A 19,704-nucleotide genomic window follows, 5' to 3' on the forward strand; every position below is an offset into this window, starting at 1 on the left:
GTGGTAAATTGTTGGTGCCCATCTACAACGGTGTTGATCATTTGAAGTTTGTCCCAAAGACCTCGCCGTAGATTGCACAAAACTGCGTGTTGATTTTTCTTGTGTTTTTTTTGTTTTGTTTTTTTTACACACGCTTATCACGAAATTATGCGGTTTGAGACCGAACCGAAAGTTTTGGACTCCAAAGGTGAGCTTCCATCGCTACTTTAGTCGAATCCATTATTTTATTTAAAGCTTAAAGTCGTCTGAATTGCTCAACGTCTCCTTACTTAGCATATCTTAGCTTGCTAGCCGTCAACAAAGACGTGTGTTTTGATCTACACGCTGGCCTAGAACACATCACGAGCGAGTGGAAAACGTGCGCAAAATGAAAGTGAAGCTCGAAGAGGACCTTTGTGGAGCGCAATATGAGAAGGGGAGACACGAAGGTAAACTGCTAGACAAGCTTTGCAAGCAGCCTCGAGTTGCGGGCTTCGTTAGTGCGTTTCAACAGCATTCGTGCATTAATTACGAACATCTTATATGGGCACGTTTGTTGTCGACAACGCAAACACGGACTGTGTGCATCTGATGCTTTCCCGTCTCACAACTGAAAATGTAAAATACACAACATCAAAGATAAAACAGGCAGACTACCAAAATCAACTTGCATCCTGTTTTCTGCAGAACTGAGTGAGGAATCTCACAGTCCTGATCTTCAGAAGCCAGATTGGCAGCTGCATTGCCCCGAGATCAAAAAGGAGGAGCAGCTGGGAAAAGAGGAGGTCGATTTCAGAGAGTGCCTGGCAACTTGTGTCAGTGTGAAGATTGGTGATGAAGGTCACTACGAAGACAAAATAGAGGCGGATCCTCCGAACTCCAGTCAACACATGACATCAGAAATTGATGGTGTGTTTGGCGGAGGATCGCAGGCAGACGGCTGGTTCGCGCCAATGTCGGATGGTGACGACACACACTCTCTTCACACTGACGATGAAGACCGTGAAGGTGAGACGCCACGTCACGCTGACGGAGAATGCTGGAAATGTTCTCAGTGTGGGAAAAACTTTGGCCTCAAGTCCGTTTTGAAAGTGCATATGGTGACACACAGTCAAGCGAAACCGTTTGTCTGTTCAGTTTGTGGTTTCAGGTTCTCTCTTAAAGGAGCCTTGAGACGACACACAAAGACCCACACCGGTGAGAAGCCTTTTGTCTGTTCGGTTTGTGGTCAAAGGTTTGCTGAAAGCGGAACCTTGAACATTCACAACAGAACCCACACAGGCGAGAAACCTTTTCCCTGCTCTGTTTGTGGTAAAAGATTTTCCGCCAAGGGAACCTACATTAGACACGGCAGAATTCACACGGGTGAGAAACCTTATGCCTGTTCTGTTTGCGGAAGAAAATTCTCTCAGAAGCAACACTTGAACACACACAGCAGAACTCACTCTGGCGAGAAACCTTATTCCTGTTCTGTTTGCGGTCAAACTTTTTCTAGATCGGTCAGCCTGGCGAATCACAGCAGAAGCCACACTGGTGAGAAACCTTTTCCTTGTACGATATGTGGTCAAAGATTTGCCCATGAGGAAAATTTAATAACGCACACAAGAAACCACGTTAGTGGGAAACGTTTTTCTTGCTCAGTCTGTGTTAAACGATTCTCACGGTGTGGAGTTAAGAGGCACAAATGTACTGGTCAGAATAACTGATTAGTGAAGTTTCAGTCCTTCAGCACATTCTCATCAGACTTTAATGTGTATATCCATTTAAATTTTCAGATTCAAAGAAAAACGATTGACAATTTGTTTTCCAGGCTTTTTTATTGGTCTCTTCTAAATTGTATTGTAGGCTTTAAATATGTTTTCAATTGTAAGTGGCTTTGGATAAAAAAGAATGTAATGCAATTTATTTGATGTAAAAAAAAACCCCGAAGTAAATACTGAAAATTTCTGCAGTCGTGTAAATTCCCTTCATGCCCCGCTTTGTTGGGCGCCTAGTATTAGGGCTTGTGGACTTGAAGATCTGAAAGTGTTTGGCATTCTTATGTTATTTTTTTTTAGCTTTTTTTCAGCATTTGCTACAATTTTTCCTTTGGAATGTATTTGGAACAATATAGTGATGATCAACACTGAAGACATGTTCAGTCTCAATTTAATTATTGTTACAAAAGAGAAAATATCAGCCAAGGACTCCCTCTATCAATGAATTCAAATAAAAAATGAAATGTTTTACTTGGAAGTTTCATAGACATCTTTTGTATACGAGTGTCGATAATATCATTTGTGGTAACACAAATGAACTCAAAGCAATGTTTTTGTGATCCTTACCCAATAATTATAATTAAAAAATGATTGAAATCGACTTTGGAGTAATTGACTCCTTTTGGAGGGATGACATATTGTCCCCGAGTGTGATCCTAAGTAAAGGACGCCTCTGCAAATGTGGTTTATCCCCTCTCACTGATTAATTCTATTGACTTGTTTGGAGCTTGAAAGGGATACGGTGTGGTGTTTACATGACTTTTGTCCAAGTCAAATTGCCGTAGATTTCACTTGCAGCGCGTTCAGACTTCTAGTAGCTTATTCACAAATCCACACGCGTTTCGCGAAAATTTTCACTTGAATCCGAACTGAAAGTTTTGGAACCTCCACTAAGAGCGTCCATCGCTTTTTTACTCCGATCGGTTATTTAATTTAAAGGTTAAAGCCGTCTCAATTGCTCGTCTAAATTTCGCGGCCTGGCTTAGCCTAGCTTAGCTTACTTTGCTAGTTGCCAACAAAGACGCGTGTTTTGATCAACATTGTGGCCCAAAAGACATCAAGAGCGAGCAGAAAACGCGTGCAAGAATGAAAGTGAAGCTCGAAGAGGATCTTTGTGATGCCCTAAAGGAGATAGAGCGACAAGGATGTCAACTGACGGACAAGCTTCGCATGCAGCCTCGAGTTGTGTTACGCCGAGCAGGTTTGTTACGTGCATATCATTACTTTACAATCGCATTCTAGAGTTTATTTTGAGTAACATCTTATATGGGCACTTTGTGATACCATGTTTAAAATACTGTAGACAGACAGCATCAAAGTCACAACAGACCTGACTGACTACCAAATAACTTGCATCATGTTTTCTGCAGAACTGAGTGAAGAATATCACAGTCCCAACCTTCCGAAGCCAGAAATGCAGCTGCAGCACCCCAACATCAAAAAGGAGGAGCAGCTGATAAAAGACGAGGGAGATTTCACAGAGTTGCTGGTGACTTCTTTCAATGTGAAGATTGAAGATGAAGAAAGCCACTATGAAGACAAGAAAGAGGCGGATCCACCAAGCTCCAGTCAACACATGGCAACTGAATTTGATGGTGAGCTTGGCGGAGGATCACAAGCAGACGGCCGGTTGGCTCCAATGTCTGATGGTGACGACACACGCTCACCTCACATTGATGATAAAGACTGGGATGGTGAGATGCCACGTCACACTGACAGCAAACACTGGAAATGCTCTCAGTGTGGGAAAACCTTTGGCTTCAAGTACAATTTGAAGCGGCATATGGTGACCCACAGCGGTGCAAAACCGTTTGTCTGTTTAGTTTGTGGTCTCAAGTTTTCTCTTAAAGGAACCTTGACACGACACACAAAGACCCACACTGGCGAGAAGCCTTTCGCCTGTTCGGTTTGTGATCAAAGGTTTGCTGAAAGGGGAACCTTGAATATTCACAACAAAATCCACACAGGCGAGAAACCTTTTCCTTGCTCTGTTTGTGGTAAAACATTTTCTAACAAAGGAGACTACATCAAACACAACAGAATTCACACCGGTGAGAAACCTTACGTCTGTTTGGATTGTGATCAAAGGTTTTCTAGAAAGGACCAATTAAGATTACACACAAGAACCCACACCGGCGAGAAACCTTTTGCTTGTTCGGTTTGCGGTCAAAGGTTTGCTGTAAGCGGGAACTTGAAAAATCACAGCAGAACCCACACTGGGGAGAAACCTTTCCATTGTTCGATTTGTGGTCAAAGGTTTGCTGTAAGCGCAACTTTGAAAAATCACAGCAGAACCCACACCGGCGTGAAACCTTTGGCGTGTTCGATTTGTGGTGAACGTTTTGCTACTAAGGCAAGCTTGATCGCACACACAAGGTCCCACACCAGTGAGAGACCATTTCCATGTCTGACATGTGATCAAAGATTTTCTCATCCGCGATACTTGAAAATGCACGCAAGAACTCATACTGCTGGGAAACCGTTTTCTTGCTCAGTCTGTGGTAAAAGATACTCACGGCAGATTCGAGCTAAGAGGCATAAATGTATTGGTGCGAATAAGAGCAAATAGGGAAGCTTTATTCCTTTGGCGTTTTCTCACTACTTTTTTGAGAGGCCTGTGCCCCTTCTAAGCTTCAAATATAAAGAAACACAGTAGACGTTGTATTCGAGACTATTTTAACTTGCATTGTATGCATTTATTGTGTAAATCGCTTTGGATAAAAATCTAATGTAATGTTATGTACATTATACGGGCTGGCCAGTACCGGGGTAATATGCTCCAACTTTCTCGTCCTTGTCAAGATTCTCGCGGCTGCATTTTGATGCTAAACGTTGGAAATCCAGAAAACAATACGTAACCATAGTTTAACGCTTGATGGAGCCCACTTTTTGTAGAAAAGGAAAAAAAAACCTTCTCACCTAAGATGACTGATCAATTTAGATGATCCTCTGTGACGTTAACAAACAAAAATCCGGCAACAGCACATGTCAAATCAAGCACTTTGTCATCCTACCACCAGGGAGCAGTGTTCTCCACATGTTTGCATGACAAAAGCCTCTGCTTTTCTCACCCATCTTGACCATTGCCAAATGGCGTTGAGTTTCTCACCTGATTTCTAGTATTTACAGTGCTAGCTGTCTGTCAAAACAGTCTGTCAAAACAGTCTGTACATAAAATGGCTTTTTCTCTTAAAAATGATTTTAGGGGGTTGTTCTATTTTATTGTGTGTGTGTGTGTGGGGGGGGGGGGGGGGGGGGGACCTTTTGCCAGTGCATGTGCAGATCCAAAAGTGATACCAGAGTGATGATCAACACTGAAGACATATTCAGGCTCAATTTTGTTATTGTTACAAAAAAGAAAATATCACCCAAACACATTTGACATTCTCGCTGTATCAATAAACTCAAATAAAAAATTGCATTATTATATTTGGAGTTTCTGATAGATCTTTTGTTTACAAATGTGTAGAAATATATTTGTGCTAAAATACTCGACGAAATATGTATTTTTTGTGACCCTTACCCGGAGTCATTGACCTTTTGTGGAGGGAGGAAAAATTGTCCCTCAGTTTGATCCTGAATAAAGAACGCCTCTGCAAATGTCTTATATCCCTTCAATAAACATGTTTGGAGATGTAAAAATATACCTCTTCAATAAATAACACTCAATTTTAAACATTGTATTTGTTTTTAAAAGAAGTCAGTATTTGGTGAAGTTACACTGTAAGAAGTTTACCAATATACCTTTTAAAATAATAACACTCCATTTTAAACACCGTATTTGCTTTTAAAAGAAGTCAGTATTTGGTGAACTTACACCGTAAGAACCTTTCAAATTTACTGACATTTAACGTGGTAATTTTATAATTTTCGCTTAGAGTGACGTTTGTCCTAGTGAACTTGCCGTAGATTGCATTTATAACGTGTTCAGGCTTTGTGGGTTTTTTTCCATGAACCCACACGCATTTCACGAAATTGTTCTCCTTGAATCCGAACTGAAAGTTTTGGAACGTTGACAATGAGTATCCATGGCTACTTTACTGAACTCGCTTATTTAATTTATAGGTTAAAGTCGTCTCAGTTGCTTGTCTAAACTTCGCGGCCTAGCTTAGCTTAGCTTAGCTTGCTAGCCGCCGACAAAGACGGGTGTTTTGATCGTCACAGTTATTCCGAAGACACCAGGAGCGATCGGAAAACGTGCGCAGGAATGAAAGTGAAGCTCGAAGATGATCTTTGTGGTGGCCAAGAGGGGAACGGGGAACAAGAAGGTCAACCGCTTGACAAGCTTCGCATGCAGCCTCGAGTTGTGTTAAGCCGAGCAGGTTTGTTACGTGCATATCATTACTTTGCGATATTTGATTTATTTTAAGCAACATCTTCTACGGGCACTTTGTGATGCCACGTTTATAGATACTAAAGTCTGGTCCTGTCGCCCGTTTCAAATGTCACACGGCCTGACATAAATATTGGCAACTCTGACCCAAAGCTTATGCTTTGACGTCTTTCGTATCGCCCTCTTGGCGTTTGATATCTTGCATTTTGCTTGGTATGTCATCGTCCACTATAAATAAAACAAATCAATATTGGCTTAGCGTTATACGTTTGAACCAAATGAAACCTTTACCAGCACACCGTCAAGGCGGCTGCAGTCCCAACACTGCTATTTCTATCACGTGGCCTGTCGGACGACCTAAAATATAAACTACACAACATCAAAGCGACAACAAACTGACTACCAAACCAAGTTGCGTCCTGTTTTCTGCAGAACGGAGTGAAGAATGTAACAGTCCTGAGCTTCAGAAGCCAGAACGGCAGCTGCAGCGCCCCAACATCAAAAAAGAGGAGCAGCTGATAAAAGAGGAGGGAGATTTCACAGAGTTGCTGGTGACTTCTTTCAATGTGAAGATTGAAGATGAAGAAAGCCACGATGAAGACAAGAAAGAGGCGGATCCACCAAGCTCCAGTCAACACATGGCAACAGAATTTGATGATGAGCTTGGTGGAGGATCACAAGCAGACGGCTGGTTAGCTCCAATGTCAGATGGTGATGACACACACTCACCTCACATTGATGATAAAGACTGGGAAGGTGAGATGCCACATCACCCTGACGGCAAACGCTGGAAATGTTCTCAGTGTGGGAAAAACTTTGGCCTGAAGTTCATTTTGAAGCAGCATATGGTGACCCACACTCGAGCGAAACCGTTTGTCTGTTCGGTTTGTGGTCTCAGGTTTTCTCTTAAAGGAACCTTGAGACGACACACAAAGACCCACACTGGCGAGAAGCCTTTTGTCTGTTCGGTTTGTGGACGAAGGTTTGCTGAAAGGGGAAACTTAAATATTCACAACAGAACCCACACAGGCGAGAAACTTTTTTCCTGCTCTGTTTGTGGTAAAAGATTTTCTGACAAAGGAGGCTACATTCAACACAGCAGAACCCACACTGGTGAGAAACCTTTTGTCTGCTCCGTTTGCGGTCGAAGATTTTCTCAAAAGCAACACTTGAATTTACACAGCGTCACTCACACTGGTGAGAAACCCTTTGCCTGTTCTGTTTGCGGTAAAACATTTTCTAGATCAGACAACTTGGCACAACACATGAGAATCCATACCGGCGAGAAACCTTTTGCCTGTTTGATTTGTGGTCAGAGATATTCCGCAAAAGGGAACTTGGTTAAACACAGCAGAACCCACACTGGTGAGAAACCTTTCCCTTGTACGATTTGTGGTCAACGTTTTGCTGCTAGGGCAAGCTTGATACCGCATATAAGGTCCCACACTGGTGAGAAACCTTTTCCCTGTACGATATGTGACCAAAGATTTTCTCACCAGCGATTCTTAAAAAAGCACACAAGAACCCACACTTGTGGGAAACCTTTTTCTTGCTCAATCTGTGGTAAAAGATACTCACAGCAGATTGGAGCTAAGACCCATAAATGCATTGGTGAGAATAATAATAAGCTTTAGTCCTTTGGCACTTTCTCACTGCTTTTCTGTGAGGTCGTGCCCATTCAAAGCTTCAAAGAAACACAATAGATATTTTGTATGTGATGCTCTTTTACAGATCTCACCTAAATTGTATCCTATGCTTTTATTATGTCCTTGATTATAAGTCGATTTGGATAAAAAGCTCATGTAAAGGAATGAGGTAAATACTGAAAATTTCTGCAGCCATGTAAATTCCTTCAAGTCTAGATTTGTTGGGCACCTACCATCAAATGAATATGTGCATGTGGTGTGAGTGTTAACTTGCTCTTGACTTTTTTTTTTAATTCAAAATGTGGTTTCAGCCAAGCCGAGAGGCCCGCACACTGAAATTGGTCGATGGTTTGGTCTGGCATTTCTGAATGCGAATGCCCATACGATACTTTTTATCTCTGAATAACTACATTCAATCCCAACTTCTTTTTGGAAAAATAATTAGGTGCCAAAGAAAACTGTTGAAAAACACTTCAACGTTGACAAGTCAAATAGCAGAAAAAAAGATCTTTTCACCTTGTCTTATTACATCCTCACAAGTGAGAGATAATGGTATATGAAGAACTTTGACACACCAGACCTTCAAATCAACTTTTTGTTTTGTTTTAGTATTTGCTCCATTTGAATATATTAGGTACAACATAGTGCATAATATCACCCAAGGTCTATTGACACGTTCCCTTTATTAACAAACTCAAATAAATAATTTCAAGCCCTACTTTGAAGTTTCTTGGAAATGTTTTGGATACAAGTGTCAAGAAATATCATCTGTGCTAAAACACTCATAGCATTATTTTTTTATTGTGATCCTTACCCAATAAAACAGGATTGATTGAAATCGACTTTGGAGGAACTGACTCTGCCGAGGGATGACAATTTGTCCCTGAGTTTGATCCTGAATAAAGAACGCCTTTTCTCAAAATAAACGTACTCATTTTTAATTACGGCATTTTTTAAACGAAGTCGGTATTTGAAAAAGTTACGCTCTTAGTAATGTGCAAAGCGTTGCACCGATATCTTTTCACGTGTTCTCATTTACTCCTGTGTGTTGATAGCTTCAAGTTTGTCCCAGTGAAGCTGCCGTAGATCGCACTTGCAGCTCGATTAGGTTTCTGCTCGTTTTGTTTTTTTGTTTTGTTTTGTTTTTTACGAATCCACACGCCTTGAATCCGAACTGAAAGTTTTGGAACCTCGACAGTGAGCATTTATTTTGCTATTTTACTGGAATCAGTGATTTGATTTAAAGATTAGAGGCGTTTTAGCTACTGGTCTAAACTTCTCGGCCTTGATCAGCTTAGCTCAGCTTGCTAGTAGCCAACAAAGACTCGTCTTTTGATCTACAAAGTGGCCCAGAAGACGTCACGGCGGAACGGAAAGCGTTACACAATGAAAGTGAAGCTCGAAGAGGATCTTTGTGGAGCCCAAGAGGAGACACAAGAAGATCTAGTGCAGAACAAGCGTCGCGAGCAGCCTCGTGTTGTATTTGGTCGAGCAGGTTTGTTACGTGTTTACCGCTACTTTTCAACAGCATTTTTTAAAAATAATTTTGTACAAGATGGGCATTTTTTGATTCCACGTTTAGTGTACAGCTGCTGACAACGAAAACACGGAGTTTGTGCATCTGATGGTTTTCCCCGATAACAGCGATAATCAAATATTTATTACAGCACTTTCGCCCGTTTTAGATGTCACACTGCCTTCCATAAACATTGTCTGTTTGAGTGTTTGATATGACGTTGCGTCTTGCTTGGTATCTTTTTATCCACTATAAATAAAACATTCCATGTTAGAATCACATATCAAGCGGATGATACTTTAACCAGCACTATGTAAAGTTGGCTACACAGCTGCCAGGCCAACTCTTATTATTTCTTTCATTTGGCCCTTCTGATTACCTGAAATGTCAAACACACAACATCAAAGTCACAACAAACTGACTACCAAATCAACTTGCGTCCCGTTTTCTGCAGAACTGAGCGAAGAATATCACAGTCCTGAGCTTCAGAAGCCAGAATGGAAGATGCGGCATCCTAACATCAAAGAGGAGGAGCTGATAAAAGAGAGCGTCATAGAGTGTCTGGCAACTTGTGTCAAGATTGAAGATAAAGAAAGCCACTATGAAGACGAGAAAGAGGTGGAGCCTCCAAGCTCCAGCGAACGCGTGACAACTGAAGTTAACGGTGAGCTTGGCAGAGGATCGCAAGCAGACGACCGGTTAGCTCCAATGTCAGATGGTGACAACACAGCGTCACACTCTCCTGACACTAATAATGAAGACTGGGAAGGTGAGATGCCACGTCACTCTGACAGCAAACGCTGGAAATGTTCTCAGTGTGGGAAAAACTTTGGCTTCAAGTCCCTTTTGGAAAGACATATGGCTAGCCACACACTAGTGAAACCGTTTGTCTGTTCGGTCTGTGGCCTCAGGTTTTCTCTTAAAGGAATCTTGACACGACACACAAAGACCCACACCGGTGAGAAGCCTTTTGCCTGTTCAGTTTGTGGTCGGAGGTTTGCTGAAAATGGAACCTTGAAAATTCACAACAGAACCCACACGGGCGAGAAACTTTTTTCCTGCTCTGTTTGTGGTCAGAGATTTTCTGACAGAGGAGGCTACACTAAACACAGCACAATTCACACCGGCGAGAAACCTCATGTCTGTTTTGTTTGCGGTCGAAGATTTTCTCGAAAGCAACACTTGAACACACACAGCAGAACACACACCGGTGAGAAACCTTATGCCTGTTCTGTTTGCGGTCAAAGGTTTGCTCTAAACGCAACCTTGAAAAATCACAGGAGAACCCACACTGGTGAGAAATCTTTCCCTTGTTCGATTTGCGGTCAACGTTTTGCTACTAGGGCAAGCTTGATAGCACACACAAGGTCCCACACTGGTGAGAAACCTTTTCCCTGTACGATATGTGAGCAAAGATTTTCTCATCGGCGATACTTAAAAATGCACACGAGAACCCACGCTTGTGCGAAACCGTTTTCTTGTTCAGTCTGTGGTAAAAGATACTCACGGCAGATTCAAGCTGAGAGGCATGAATGTGAGAATAACAGTGATTAGTGAAGCGTTAGTCCTTCGGCACGTCCTCACTAGACTTTTCTGCAAGTAATGTGATAATATATTATTATTGGTCAATATCAAGCCTTGAAGCCTTAGTTTATATACTGCTTGTTTTAAAAAAGAAAAATAAATATACGTTAGACTAAACCTGATGAATAATCGTGATTAATACTCGTTATTTAAATATTGACTAAAATAATCATGATTATTACTTTTTTGCAACTTTTTTTCCCGGGACTATTGTTTTTCTTTGTCAAAATCTTTTTTTTTTTATCTCTTTAAAAGAATTTAGAGGTTTGTTATATTTTATTCGGTGGGGGGGGGGGGGGGGGGGGTAATCCGTTTGCCTGTGAATTCGTATGGCATTCGTATTTTTTTTCAGCTTTTTTTTCCTCAGTATTTGCTCCAATATTTCCTTTTGAATGTATTTAGTACAATCGTTACAAAGAGAAAATATCACCCGACTATTGATATTTTCCCTCTATTAATGAACTCAAATAATTTCATGTTTACCTTTGAGGTTTCTTATAGATCTTTTGTATCCGAGTGTCAAGAAATATCATTTGTGCAAACACACTCAAAGCAATATGTTTTTTGTTTTTTTTTGTAATCCCTACCCAATTAAAAAAAAAATGATTGTAATCGACTTTTGAGAAACTGACTCTGGAGGAATGAAAATTTGTCCTCGAGTTTGATCCTGAATAAAGGACGCCTCTTCAAGTGTCTTCTCACTGGCCAAGTCTATTGACATGTTTGAGACGTTCATGTATACTTCTCCAAATTAAAGTACTCATTTTTTAACACAGTATTTTTTTAAACGAAGTCAGTATTTGAAGAAGTTATACGCTTAGAAACTTTCCCAAATAATAGATAACTGTGTTACGATGATATTATATCGCGCGTTCTCTTCTCCTCCTTTGTGTTGAAATAATTGAATTTGGTCCCAGTGAACTTGCCGTAGATCGCAATTGCGTTGAGTTCAGGCTTCTGCTCGTTTTTCTACGAATCCACATGCATTTCACGAAATTCTTCGCTTGAATCCGAACTGAAAGTTTTGTAACCTCGACAGTGGACATCTTTCGCTACTTTCATGAAAAAAAAAGTTATTTAATGGTTAAAGTCGTCTCAATTGCTCGTCGAAACTTCTCGGCCTTGCTTAGCTTAGCATAATTTACTAGCCGTCGACACAGACGCGTTTTTTTAACCACACAGTTATTCAGAAGACATCACGATCAAGCGGAAAACGTGCGCAAGAATGAAAGTGAAGCTCCAAGAGGATCTTTGTGGAGCTCAACAGGAGAAGGAGAGACAAGAAGGTAAACAGCTGTCCAAGTTTTGCAGGCAAGGGGTTTCGTCCATACGTTTCAACAGCATTCTTGAATTAATTTTGCCGCAAACGTGACTATACAGTATGCATCCGATGTTTTCCCCTGATCACATCGTTCATCAAGGTATTTATGTAATTGTTGCACATGAACGCCTACGGAGACAAGAATTGACGTCCTTATGTCTTTTCAAGTCATGATTGTAAAGTAGTCTTTCATATTGCTCCGTGAGCATGTAATGTCTTCTTTCACCATAAAAGAGCAATATCGCCACATTAGGTTAGTCATGGGTCAAAGTGCACCACGAATTGAACCTCGCGCAATACAACTGTATGATTTTTATTTTTTTTTACCAGCACACTGTCAAGTTGGCTGCAAAGCGGGTGCTAACATTGGTAGTGTCTTATGTATATCATCTGATAAACTAAAATATAAACTACACAACATCAAAGTCACAACAGACTGACAACTTTACTAAACCACGTGCGTCCTATGTCCTACAGACATGAGTGAAAGCTATCTTGATCCCAAGCAGCATGACCCAGAGTGGCCTTTTCTTAACGAAGAAGAGGAGCAGCTGCAGCGCCCCAACATCAAAGAAGAAGAGCAGCTCCCACCATACTTAAAAGAGGAGGAAGATTTTGCAGAGGTGCCAGTGACTTGTGTCCAAGTGAAGAGTGAAGATGGACACTATGAGGAGAACATGGGGACAGAACCTCCAAGCAGCATGTCCAGTCAACACATGACAGCAAAAAGTGATGGCGAGCATGCAGACGGCTGGTTAGCTCCAATGTCAGATGATGACGATGATGAAGAGTGGGAAGACAGGATGACACGTCGCACTAGCAACAAACGTTGGAAATGTTCTCAATGTGGGAAAACTTTGAGTAGCAAGTCCAATTTGAAACAGCATATGGTGAGCCACACAGGAGAGAAACTATTTGCCTGTTCGGTTTGTGGTGAAAGGTTTTCTCAAAAGATCTCCTTGACTCTACATACACGAAATCACACTGGTGAGAAACCATTTGCCTGTTCAGTTTGTGGTAAAAAGTTTTCTCAAAAGGGAACCTTAAAAGTGCATTCAAGAACTCACACCGGTGAGAAACCTTTTACCTGCTCAGTTTGCGGTCAAAGTTTTTCTCAAAAAGTCTCCTTGACAGAACACACAAGAACTCACACTGGTGAGAAACCGTTTGTCTGTTCTGTTTGTGGTCAAAGGTTTTCTCAAAGGGGGAATTTGGTTCAACACAGCAGAACCCACACTGGTGAAAAACCTTTTGCCTGCTTGGTTTGTGGTCAAAGGTTTACTATAAAATCCACCTTGATAACACACAGCAGAACTCACACGGGTGAGAAACCTTTTGCATGTTTGGTTTGTGGTGAGAGATTTTCTGAAAAGACACACTTGGTTAGACATAGCAGAACCCATACTGGTGAAAAACCTTTCCCCTGTTTGATTTGTGGTAGACGATTTTCTCTTCGGACAAACTTGATAACACACTCAAGGACCCACACTGGTGAGAAACCTTTTGCCTGTTCAGTTTGCGGTCAAAAGTTTGCACGGCCTAATCAAGCTAAGAAGCACAATTGTGCTGGTAAGAATAGCAGTTGTTAGTGAAGTTTTATATGGTGTCGTTTTCGCATTTATGTTATAAATAATACATTAAAAAGACACATTGGTACACACTTGTGGAGAGATGATAAATTGTCCCTGAAAGTTATCCTGAATAAAGTCCACTTCTTCAAATGTTTCTCACCGAGTAATTCTATTGACATACGTAAAGGATAGGTCTCAAACTGATATTTTTCAAGCTCCAGCAGAGCGTAAGGATGAGCAAATAATTAGAATCAGGTGTGTTTATGACAGAAACCTTTAAAACATGCAGGATTATGACCGTAGAGGACTGGAGTTTGAGACCTCTGCGTTAAGGGGTCACTGGTTAGCCTCCGAGTATCACAAGTGCAGCTCGCAGACCTATTCTGCAAATAGTTTACAAGTGAGCCCTCCGTATTGCTCAGGACCAAAGAATCTCTCGGGTTCAAGATAGTAATACAAGCGTCTAAACGTGTTTTAAAAGAAGAAAGAATTGGAATTAAATTATGCTGGAAGAAACTTAAAAAAACGGAATTTGTTTAACGTGTTAACCTGTAGGTTCAAGATGCTATTACCATGTGTTGCGAATATGAGATTTGTCCCAGTGGATTTGCCGTAGATTCCACGGTGCGGCGTCAGGTTCTTTTTTTTTTTTAATTTTACGAATCCGTTTCACGAAATCATTCGCATGGAATCCGAAAGTTTCGAAGCCCATGCATTGAGTGTCCATCAAGACTTTACTGAAATCAGGTCTTCAAAGTTTAAAGTCGTTTCGGTTGCTCCCCGAAACTTCGCGGCCTTGCTTCGCCTAGCTTAGCTTAGCTTGCTATACGCCAACGAAGACGCGTCTTAATCGACACGGTGGCCCTAAAGACATCACGAGCGAGCGGACAACTTCCGCAAGAATGAAAGTGAAGCTCGAAGAGGATTTTTTGAGGGCCAAAAAGGAGAAAGAGCGACAAGGAGGTCAACTGCCGAACAAGCTTCGCAAGCAGCCTCGAGTTGTGTTTGGTCGAGCAGGTTTGTTACGCGCTAATCAATAAGTTTCAACAGCATTTTTAAATCAAATTTGAACAAGATTTTATATGGGCGCTTTGTGATGCCACGCTTAGTATACCGCTATTGACAACGCAAAAACGAAATATTGTCACGTCGTTTTACGTTAGAACACAGGCCATCTGAATGACACTTTGGCCGGTATACTGCAAAGTTGGCTGCATAGCTGCAGTGCCAACTATTATTTCTGTCATGTGGCCCGTCTGAAGACCTAAAATATAAACTACACAACATCAAAGTCAAAACAGACTGACTACCAAACCAAGTTGCGTCTTGTTTTCTGCAGAACTGAGTGAAGAATATCACAGTCCTGAGCTTCAGAAGCCCAACATCAAAAAAGAGGAGCAACTGCCATCATGCATTAAAGAAGAGGGAAATTTCACAGAGTTGCTGGTGACTTGTGTCAACGTGAAGATTGAAGATGAAGAAGGTCAACGTGAATACAAGAAAGAGGCGGAGCCTCCAAGCTCCAGTCAACACACGACAACAGAAATTGAAGGTGAGCTTGGCGGAGGGTCACAAGCAGACGACTGGCTCGCTCCAATGTCAGAAGGTGACGACACAGCGTCACACTCTCCTGACACCGATGATGAAGACTGGGAAGGTGAGATGCCACCTCACACTGACAGCCAACGCTGGAAATGTTCTCAGTGTGGGAACAATTTTGGTTTCAAGTCTCTTTTGAAAAGACATATGGCTAGCCACACACTAGTGAAACCGTTTGTCTGTTCAGTGTGTGGTCTCAGGTTTTCTTTTAAAGGAGCCTTGAGACGACACACAAAGACCCACACTGGTGAAAAGCCGTTTGCCTGTTTGGTTTGTGGTCAAAGGTTCGCCGAAAAGGGAACCTTGAATACTCACAACAGAACCCACACAGGTGAGAAACCTTTTCCCTGCTCTGTTTGTGGTCAAAGATTTTCCGAAAAGGGAACCTACACTAAACACCGCAGAACCCACACCGGTGAGAAACCTTTTGTCTGCTCTGTTTGCGGACGAAGATTTTCTCAAAAGCAAAACTTGGATACACACAGCAGGACTCACACCGGTGAGAAACCCTATGCCTGTTCTGTTTGCGGTAAAACATTTTCTAGATCAGACAACCTGGCGCAACACACGAGAATCCACACCGGTGAGAAACCTTTCGCCTGTATGATTTGCGGTCAGAGATATTCCGCAAAAGGGAACTTGGTCAAACACAGCCGAACCCACACTGGTGAGAAACCTTTCCCTTGTTCGATTTGCGGTCAAAATTTTGCTTCCAAGACGAGCTTGATCGCACACGCAAGTACCCACAGTAATGAGAAACGTTTTCCCTGTTCCGTATGCGAACAAAGATTTTCTCATGAGCTATACTTAACAAAGCACACAAGAACCCACATTTGCGGGAAACCTTTTTCTTGCTCAGTCTGTGGTAAAAGATTCCCACGACAGGGTGCAGCCAAGATGCACAAATGTACTGGTGAGAATAGCAGTGTTAAATGAAGCTTCATGTTTTCATTTTACCATTGTTGTTCATATCTGTAAGTTATATAATGTTGTACGTGAAGTGTGTTTGAGAGATCCCATATTGTGAGTGGTCAGTAAACACCTCACCAGTGAAACATAAAATGCTAGAAGCAGTTGTTATTACTTTTTTTTCACGACGCAGCTCAAATTTATTTGACCAAAAAGACCTGAAGTTACGCGGCATCCCTCTTTCAAGTTTATGATTGTGCGTACAGATTGTATTATGTCACTTTGGATAAAATTCTCTACTAAATGTAATAAAAAGAAATGGTGCAAATACTGAAAATCCCCTCAAAGCTAGCTTTACTGGGCCCCTACGATCGATTGACTAATTTGCACATGTACTGTAAGTGTGTGTGTTATTCTCTTGATTTTTTTTTTTTACATAAATCGCAAAAACGGTCTACAACCATTTTACAACTATATAACTATATTACTACCATATTACAAAATAGTGATGTCTCAAACACTGAAGACTTGTTCAGTCTCAATTTTATGATTGTTACGAAAGAAAAAAAAAATCACAGATGGACTATTGACACTGTCCCTTGAAAATAAACTCAGCAGAATAATTTCATGTTTGTCTTTTCTTTTGTAGGACATGTCGAGAATTGGCACTTGTGCTCTAACACTCAAAGCAATAAGTTTTTGTGATCTTTACTCAATAAAACAATGTTTGGTGTAAATCGACTTTGGAGAAACTTTCTGAACTTATTGTGAAAAAAGTGTTCTCCTGAATAACAAATATCAAATGCACTCTTTAACTATTCACGTTTAGAGATGGAGAAGAATACTTCTCAAAATATTAATGCTGCACTGTCTTGTATACACAAAACGTTTTTCTTTAAGTAAGTCAGCATTTGAAGAAGTTCGGTTCCAAGGCACTTTCAAAACACTGACATTAATTAACCTGCAATTTTTTTTAATTACAGTAATTTCAACATACAAGTACAAAATGTATAGACAAACATTAGTTGAACATCTCAAACAGTAATACAGAGACAATAAATTCAAGGCAAAATAAAAAATGAGATAAAATATTAATAAAATAAAAATATAACTAAGCTCGTCCGACGGTGACTGTCGCGTGACCAAACCATGCTTCGACGCAGTGATTGGACCAAACCTTTTTCTTAGCTACGGCGCATGCGTCCGAATTCTACACGTCAACAGCCCATCACAACTTGTAGCGGGTTCAGGCGTCTTTTCGTTTTTACGAATCCACACGCGTTTCGCCTTGAATCCGAACGGAGAGTTTTGAACCCTCAACAGCAAGCGTTCATCACCACTTTACTGATTTTATTTTTAAACCTTAGTATCTCAGTTGATCGTCGAAACACCTCGGCCCTGTTAGCTTAGCTTAGCTTAGTTGAGCTTGCTAGCTGCCAACAAAGACGCATTTTTTTTTAATCCACAAGGTGGCCCAGAAGACATCACGACCGAGCGGAAAACGTGCGCAAGAATGAAAGAGAAGATCGAAGAGGAACACCGTGAAGCCCAAGAGGTGAAGGAGCGACCAGAATGTCAACTGTTGCTTCTCATGCAGCCTCGAGTTGTGTTACGCCGAGCAGGTCCGTTACGTGCTTATCAATACTTTTCAACAGCATTCTTGAATAAATCTTGAGCCTATCGTAATCAAGTATTTATTTATGTCCATGTATTTATGTTATTTATGTGTTATTCATGTCTCGTGTGCCACAGACATGAGTGAAAACTATCTCGATCCCAAGCAGCGAGACCCAGGGTGGCCTTTCGATACCAAAGAGGAGGAGCAGCTGCAGTGCCCCAACATCAAAAAAGAAGAGCAGCTGCCACCATACCTGAAAGAGGAGGAAGATTTCGCAGAAGTGCCAGTGACTGGTGTCCATGTGAAAAATGAAGATGAAGGACGGTATGAGGAGAACAGGGGGACGGAGCCTCCAAGCAGCATGTCGATTCCACACACGACAACAAAAAGTGACTGCGAGCAAGATGGAGGATCACAAGCAGATGGCTGGTTAGCTCCAATGTCAGATGATGACGATGATGAAGAGTGGGAAGGCAAGATGACACCTCACATTGAGAGAAAACATTGGAAATGTTCTCAATGCGGGAAAACCTTTGGTAGCAAGTCCCATTTGAAACAGCATATGGTGAGTCACACAGGAGAGAAACTGTTTGCCTGTGCGGTTTGTGGTAAAATGTTTTCTCAAAGGGTCTCCTTGACACTACACACAAGAACTCACACTGGTGAGAAACCTTTTGCCTGTTCGGTTTGCGGTAAAGGTTTTTCTCAAAGGGTCTCCTTGACAATACACACAAGAACTCACACTGGCGAGAAACCTTTTGCCTGCTCAGTTTGTGGTCAAAGTTTTTCTCAAAGTGTTTCCTTGACACAACACAAAAGAACCCACACTGGTGAGAAACCTTTTGCCTGTTTGGTTTGTGGTCAAAGATTTTCTCAAAAGGGAACCTTGGGGCGACACACAAAAACTCACACTGGTGAAAAACCTTTTGCTTGCTCGGTTTGTGGTCAAAGGTTTTCTCAGAGGGTCTCCTTGACACTCCACACAAGAACTCATACTGGTGAGAAACCTTTTGTTTGTTCGGTTTGTGGTCAAACGTTTTCTCAAAAGGGAAACTTGGTCCAACACAGCAGAACCCACACTAATGAAAAGCCCTTTGGCTGCTTGGTTGTCGGCGATGATTTTCCCTAAAGAAAACCTTGAGACAATAAAACAATTCACACTAAAGAAAAACACGTTGCTTATTTTGTTTGTGGTCAAAGATTTTATATGTGTGAACGCTTGAGAAGACACACATCAAGTCATGGTGGTGAGAACCCTTATGCCTGCTCATTTTGTGGTTTTTATATTTTTCCCCAAAAAACAAGCTTGAGACGCCACACAAGAACCCACAATGGTGAGAAACCCTTCTCCCGTACTGAATTTCTCCTCAATGTTTTTGTATTTGTATTCATAATGTGGGCACCCCTGAGGGATGCGGATGATCTCCAGGCAAAAGATTTTCTTCTTGTGAATCGTAATTGTAAAATTAAATTGAAAAAGTTGCTCATATGGTTTTGTGGTTTCAATTTTTTTTTTTTGTGGTTTCGGTAATGATTCCCTCTCACATTTGCAATTGTGTAATTAATTATCGTGTTGAAATAAATGTCAGCTAAAGTACAGTATATCTGTGAGCTAGATGGTGACCCATGAATTCCAGACCACTGCATTGGTTTGCAAATCCTAAAGGGTTTGGCTTTTATTTTTTTATTTACTTTTTGTTCTTGTTTTTTGTTTTTGTTTCTTTTTTTTTTGCATATTTGCTGCAATTTAGACATTTTCTCTGTGGCAAGATGAAAGATTGACCCTGAGTGTGATCCTGAATGCATTATGCCTTTTCAAGTTCCATTCTCATTCTATTCTATTGGCACCAGTGGTGGGCCGTCAGGGCGAA

General features: G+C 41.2%; 4 protein-coding genes across 4 annotated transcripts; all 4 read left to right on the forward strand.

Annotated features, from left to right (window-relative positions):
- The first annotated feature begins 49 nt into the window (after positions 1 to 49).
- LOC148412103 (uncharacterized) lies at positions 50 to 8,433 on the forward strand. Its single transcript, XM_088435498.1, has 6 exons — positions 50 to 428; positions 667 to 1,512; positions 2,791 to 2,937; positions 3,107 to 4,302; positions 5,854 to 6,058; positions 6,502 to 8,433. The coding sequence occupies exons 1-6, from the start codon at positions 368 to 370 to the stop codon at positions 7,701 to 7,703; spliced, it is 3,657 nt and encodes a 1,218-aa protein (XP_088291624.1). The 5' UTR covers positions 50 to 367; the 3' UTR covers positions 7,704 to 8,433.
- Positions 8,434 to 8,805: 372 nt separating this feature from the next.
- LOC148412104 (uncharacterized) lies at positions 8,806 to 11,081 on the forward strand. Its single transcript, XM_088434588.1, has 2 exons — positions 8,806 to 9,210; positions 9,686 to 11,081. The coding sequence occupies exons 1-2, from the start codon at positions 9,102 to 9,104 to the stop codon at positions 10,783 to 10,785; spliced, it is 1,209 nt and encodes a 402-aa protein (XP_088290714.1). The 5' UTR covers positions 8,806 to 9,101; the 3' UTR covers positions 10,786 to 11,081.
- A 664-nt stretch (positions 11,082 to 11,745) lies between these two features.
- Positions 11,746 to 13,926, forward strand: LOC148412105 (uncharacterized). The gene is made up of 2 exons (XM_088434601.1): positions 11,746 to 12,101; positions 12,614 to 13,926. Exons 1-2 carry the CDS (start codon positions 12,041 to 12,043, stop codon positions 13,723 to 13,725), a joined length of 1,173 nt encoding a protein of 390 aa, XP_088290727.1. The 5' UTR covers positions 11,746 to 12,040; the 3' UTR covers positions 13,726 to 13,926.
- Positions 13,927 to 14,328: 402 nt separating this feature from the next.
- LOC148412106 (uncharacterized) lies at positions 14,329 to 19,320 on the forward strand. The gene is made up of 4 exons (XM_088434511.1): positions 14,329 to 14,724; positions 15,047 to 15,973; positions 17,685 to 17,837; positions 17,968 to 19,320. Exons 1-4 carry the CDS (start codon positions 14,610 to 14,612, stop codon positions 18,960 to 18,962), a joined length of 2,190 nt encoding a protein of 729 aa, XP_088290637.1. The 5' UTR covers positions 14,329 to 14,609; the 3' UTR covers positions 18,963 to 19,320.
- Positions 19,321 to 19,704: the final 384 nt, after the last annotated feature.

This window comes from Hippichthys cyanospilos, chromosome 15 (assembly GCF_059441005.1).
Source record: "Hippichthys cyanospilos isolate Australia breed blue-spotted pipefish chromosome 15, RoL_Hcya_1.0, whole genome shotgun sequence".
Taxonomy (NCBI): domain Eukaryota; kingdom Metazoa; phylum Chordata; class Actinopteri; order Syngnathiformes; family Syngnathidae; genus Hippichthys; species Hippichthys cyanospilos.